We start from the raw sequence: 5,850 nt of genomic DNA on the forward strand, positions 1-5,850 counted from the left end.
TTCAATAATAACAGTACTAGATTCAGTTTCATTCATTTACAGACATTTGTATTTTCAGGTACTTGATGCTCTGATACTAGTTTTCAAATTTTGAGAGCCACTATATGTATTGAATCATGTATTTTAATCAGAATTTTAAAATCTAGAGATATCATCACTGGTGTCAGGACTCAGTCTGCAAAGGTCTTGCTTTCAAATGCTTTAAATTGAAGAACAATATTTTAATTGACTATCTTTAAAGTCATTGTGGGCAATATAATTGAATTATCGACCTTTTTTTTCCTATGATAAACATCTTTCTTTTTCTGTTCTTAAAGCAAAAATGAAATAAAATAAACTACAGTTATAAAAACTGACTCTATTTTGTAAACTCACTCTAAAAAATTTAGCCATTCAGCACTGCAGTCAAGGACTAGCTGCTCCCGGAGCTGATTCAGATGTCTGTAATTTTCTATAACAAAAGGAGAGTGGAAACGGCTGACAGCTTTTGTACTGAAAGAGAGAAAAGCCAAATAGGAAATCAAGGTTACTAAGCAATCAGTTACATCATCTACATGCAAAATTGGACTAGTTTTCTTACTCTTTCTGAGCCTTGAAAATGGATGTTAAAAAAAAATTGTGGTACCAAACTATTGATTCCAGTGATCTTTATTGTTAATAAAGTGATTGGTTACTGCACCATTGTCCATTCAGAAGGCTTTTGAATTTTTTTTCCACAATGTTGCATATATCAATGAAGTTTATATATTTCACAAAATTCTGTTCAGCAATACACTGCACAAATGGGTTACTTTTCTGTGACTGATTGCATACAGAATGAACTCACAGAAAAAATATTCACTTTAAAGAAGGAAACTTTATTATAGGCCTGAAGTAAACTTAGTAAATACAAATTGTGTTGCTAGTTTCCCTTTCTGGTACTTGCTGTTTATTTATGTATTTTCATACATAAATTCATACACTTTGGTATTCCCAGGCATTATTTTACAAAATCCAGACTAGCTGTAATTTGTTCTTCATCATCTTAATTCTCTCTAATCCGCATACTTTCAATACTGAATCCTTGCATAAGTGAATAGAACATCACTTCAGATTTCACCTTGATTATGCCTATTTCTGGTGCAAGATGTCTGTGCTCGCACATTACACACCAGGCCTGGCAGAGAATTCAGTGTTTGCACAGACCATACACATTGTAATATGAAGGTATTCAACCTGTTTAAATAATAAAACAAATGACTGAAAAGAAAAAAGTAAACTACACAATTCAGTCCACCTCTGTTGCACCCACTAGAAAAAGTATCCAAAACTGCCTAAAATCAAGCTTACATAACACTAAGTACCAGAGCAAGCAAAGCTTCTCTGTATAAAAAAGCAAACCAACATTTTAAATACCCTGAGTTTATTGAGATGCACAGATACCTGCACAGCTATCTTTACCTTTCTGAATAAAATAACAACAATCAAAATCTTATGAAAAATTTGCATGAACAAACTACAGGTACAACTGAATCAAGACCAACATTTTGACAAGAGTACCTGTACTTTGAAAGATTAAGCAAGTAACATAGTGCACTAAGGATCTTGTATGTAAAACAAATGTTTCACAATTTTTTTTTCAGTTTTGTTTGTTTGGTTTTAGGTGAAATTTATTATGGCAATAAATTATCAGAACAATTTTGTTTGGTTGGTTTTCAGTTTAAAAAAAACCCAAACAGAAACACGTGGAGTAATGAGAATGGTATGTAAATAATTGTAATACCAAAATATATTTTTTTTCTTACATATTAAAATAGAACAGACTTCAAAGACATTTTACATACCTACTAACCATAACCCAGTCAGATGGCACAGACGATTTACGGGAATTCTTGACTTCTACCAAAAACTAAAACAAACAGAAATGTAATATTACACATCATGAGAGTTAGGAAGACTACAGAACCATAATCATCATATATCAAGAAATCTGCATGCATTAGAGGAAAACCATAGTCTGAAGAGACTGAGCAGACCAGGAGCTGATGTTCTTTTCCCTAGATGAAAGGGGACATACCCAGTTTCTGCTGAAAGAGCAACTCTTATCCTGAGGTCTTCTGTGCCCCACCATGTTGGTGTCCCACTTCTGCTCTTCTATTCCTCCATCCACTAACCCACTCTGCTCACTCCCTCTTATAATGCCACGACCAGACTAAAGCTAGTAAGTAAGTCTTGCTTACCTGATCCTGACTAGGCCTTGTAGAGAATTCAGCATTTACACAGACTCCACACTACATACCACCCATAACGCTACTCCTTATCAGTGAGAGATGCTTTCCTGCCTAGGGATCAGTGATTCAAACTGAGCCATATTTACTAACACCACTTCACAGACAAGAGCTCAAAATCTCAAATGCTACCACTCTGTCTACAGTACCTTGCTTCAAGTTTGGATCAAGTCAGGGTCAGAAAGTGAAGGAACAGGGGAAACCAGCAGTAATGGCAAGAGGCTCGGAGCAGTGAAATTTACACAATACGTTTATTGCAGTATTTTAGGTGATTCATGCTGGTTAGCTCTATAACACAAGCCTGAGGTTCTAGACCTCAAAGAATTAAGGCTTTCTCAAATAAAAGAGTTAAGCTGATAAAATAATTTCTAGCAGAGATTAGATTAACCCAGAATCTGATCACCTTTACAGAAAACCAAGAGATTCTCATCTGACAGATCTTTTCCATTACAGTTAGTATGATTTGGATAAAAACTTCCACACCTCACTAGAACAAGAATAATAATCCTAACATGAGCACAAGGCTCCAGCAAGGACATAGTGCACTAGTTCTTAATTCACCTAAGACTTTTAAAATATTTCATACTGTAGAAACCACGAAATTACATAATATATATAAGATAAAAAGACTGAAAATGGGTAGAATCAGACATCTGCAAATATTTGAAAATGAGACAAATGCTGCAGCCAGTAGTGAAGTTGCTGATGTGCTGGTATTACAGTTTTTTCTGAAGTTCATCTCAAAACAATTAAATATACTGCGTTTAACAAAGGAAGACAGAAAACAGTACCACATTTGTGACTATGCTGGATGCGTTAATGAACTCAAAACAGTCCAAATTAACACAGTCAGTGAAATTGCCTGATTTGTTTGCGTGGCTAGTGAGAAAGAAGCAGAGAGGCTGCAACGTTCTTCAAGACAACAAAAGTATTTGCTTTTTCATCCTTTAATTCTTAGCCCTATTAGATAAATAATTGCAGTATTAAATAAACTGGGACCAAAGCATTGCTTATGCAATGCAAGAAGCAAGTATTTGCCAAATGTAGAAATTTCTCTCTAAATCCCGCCTGAAATTAATAGCAATGCTATCACTATCCAGACAGCTTTCTGTCCTGTTTAGTGCACAATACAAATTACATTAGAGGTCTGGAAACAAAAGATAAGATAGATATGGGCGTAACCTCATATTTTGGAAAAGGTATGTGCCAAATCTTCATCAGAATTCTAACAGAAACTTAACAAATATAAGTTAAACTGTGGTCTGACTCTGAAAATCAAACCATATATTCACAATTATGGAATTAGAGGAACACATAAGGGAGCATACAGTTTGATTTATTTTTTATCTTTTCTCCAAGAAGGCCTGTTCTCTGGACAGACATTCAGAGTAGGGAGATATATATATGTGTGTGTGTGTGTGTGTGTGTGTGTGTGTGTGTGTGTCTGTGTGTGTATTTATAAAAGTTTCCTGACAGTTTCTCTCTCCTCCAGAACTAGCAAACCATAAACATGTTTCTGTTCAAGTCTGTTGCGAAGCAGCATTTTAATATTACATCCATCAGACTGCTATAAGAAGAAAAGAGGAATACACCACACAGGTCTGATGAAGAAAGAGTTCAACTCAAAGATACTCTTGTTAGGCCTACGCTCTGTTCCTCCCATACAATTCCCTTTTCATTACTTCCATCAGTTTAGTGTCTTTTCTTTCCTCACTTTTCTAACCCTTTCTCTACTCTCTCTTTTGATGTCTTTGAAACACCCATACCAGATGTAATTAAATAACAGCTATCCCTGACCTCTGCAGCTTTCATGAATATACCAAGATAGATCTCTCCGTCTGCAATGGCTTCTGAGTCACCTCCTGCTACAAAGGCCTTCTCTCTGAAACGTGTGTATAGCCACTGGTGGTTTCTGAAACTCCTGTCCAGTCCACATCTCTCTGCTTCCTCAGATATTCTCCTCTCTTGGATCAATTCTTCTCCTTTCCTTCACACATGTCATCATCCACCTCTTAATTCAGCCTCTCTGTGACAGACGTTTCATATCCTGGCTCTTCCCTTACTCATACAATACTCAAGCACAGTCTTCCATGTTTCCTCTTGGACTTCAGCACCCAACACTGAACAAACTGTGTCTTGGACACAGCCTGCTCAACTCTTTAGCCACACGTTTCCTCTTCTCAGCTTCAACATCAAAAGATGTATCTACCCAAGGTCTTTATCAAATGCTGCTCTAATTCATCCTCTTTCACATTTTCTCTCACTTTCAGCAGTGTCTGCCTCCTCCCTGCTGTATCTCTCGGGTCTTTTCCAGCCTCCCTGGTCCTCAATGCAACAGGAGGCTGCTTCCAGCTCCTTCGATTCCTGTCCTCACTGATTCATCTCTTTAATCCCCAACTCTCATTCACCTTACTAACTCATTTCTTTTCCCAGTTTTCTGTGGAGTTTTCCTGAGCCTTCCTACTCTCAGTTTCCAAAGGACAATGCTGAACAGTGCTACCTCACTGCTCCTTTCAGTTCCCCCACAAATCTGGAAGGATCTGCTTTTTTTTTTTTTTGTACTGAACTCCTCAGCTTGCTGGAACACAGCCTGCCCACACTTATACACCATTTAGAAAACAAAAGCTCCAGTCCACAACCACCATTTCTAAGAATTAAAATTAAAATAGCATTTATCATCCTTTAATACTGTTCCTCTTCTCTCCCATCCTTCAATTACAGTCCTAATCAGTACTTACAAATCATTCTGCATTCTTCAAATTAACCTAATACTGTGCTTTCTGGTTCTCTGAGGATATTTCAGCATTTAATAGCAACCTAATTAGCTTTGGAACTATGCAAGTGTTTTTACATATACAGAAAATCAAAGGATTACTGACCCAAATTCAACTCCACTAATGTATTTTTACTATTTAAATCAGTAAAGTAAGTGACTTAATAATTTTAAAAGTGACAATGTCACAAAACTGTTCTTTAAAGTTGTACAAAAAACAACCTCATCAAGTATCATACTCAATGAAGAGAGTTCTAGTTAAGCCTAACTTTTAAGCTATTTTCTAGACAAGCAAGGGTACAGTCATACAAAATAGATACTGTATTACCTCTTGACCAGAAACTGTAACATATTCTGCAGAAGAATTCTTGATCTGTTTACGAATGTTCGGCAGATGCAGCTGGATTTTAGAAAGCACATCTAGGATCTCTTCCTTTCTCTTCCTGATGACAGGGAAGTCTGTAAGGTCCTTGAACAACTGGGTTTTATCTCCACTCCTATCGATAAGAAGCATAAGATAAAGTAACTGTAAAACCAAAGATATGCTCCCTTATTCTACTGGCTGCATCCATGTATTTGTTACTCCCATTTGTTTAAACACAACTTTACTCCTCTCTAAATACAGCTTTTGAGTTACTTGGTCACAGTACAGCACATTTACTGAAAGCTGCCATACACAGTACAAAAATAAAAAGGCACTTTGTATACAAATTCTAAAAGGCTACACCAAGATATGCCCCCCACACCCTCCACCAATGTATTCAAAACCAATTTATTCCTTTTCCTTTCTACTCCATCACATTATGTTCA

The 5,850-nt window shown here is 36.5% G+C and overlaps 1 protein-coding gene across 1 annotated transcript in view; it reads right to left on the minus strand.

Annotated features, from left to right (window-relative positions):
• The window catches only part of MSH3 (mutS homolog 3), a gene marked incomplete at its 5' end in the record, with an annotated part of 34,564 nt that extends 28,998 nt beyond the window's left edge, over positions 1-5,566 (minus strand). The window contains 3 exons of the mRNA XM_010194574.1: positions 376-492; positions 1,824-1,888; positions 5,369-5,566. Of these exons, the coding sequence (XP_010192876.1) occupies positions 376-492; positions 1,824-1,888; positions 5,369-5,566 (380 nt within the window). The remainder of the gene's footprint in view (positions 1-375; positions 493-1,823; positions 1,889-5,368) is intronic.
• Between the last annotated feature and the right edge of the window lie 284 nt (positions 5,567-5,850).

This window comes from Mesitornis unicolor, unplaced genomic scaffold (genome assembly GCF_000695765.1).
Source record: "Mesitornis unicolor isolate BGI_N332 unplaced genomic scaffold, ASM69576v1 scaffold45991, whole genome shotgun sequence".
Lineage (NCBI taxonomy): Eukaryota > Metazoa > Chordata > Aves > Mesitornithiformes > Mesitornithidae > Mesitornis > Mesitornis unicolor.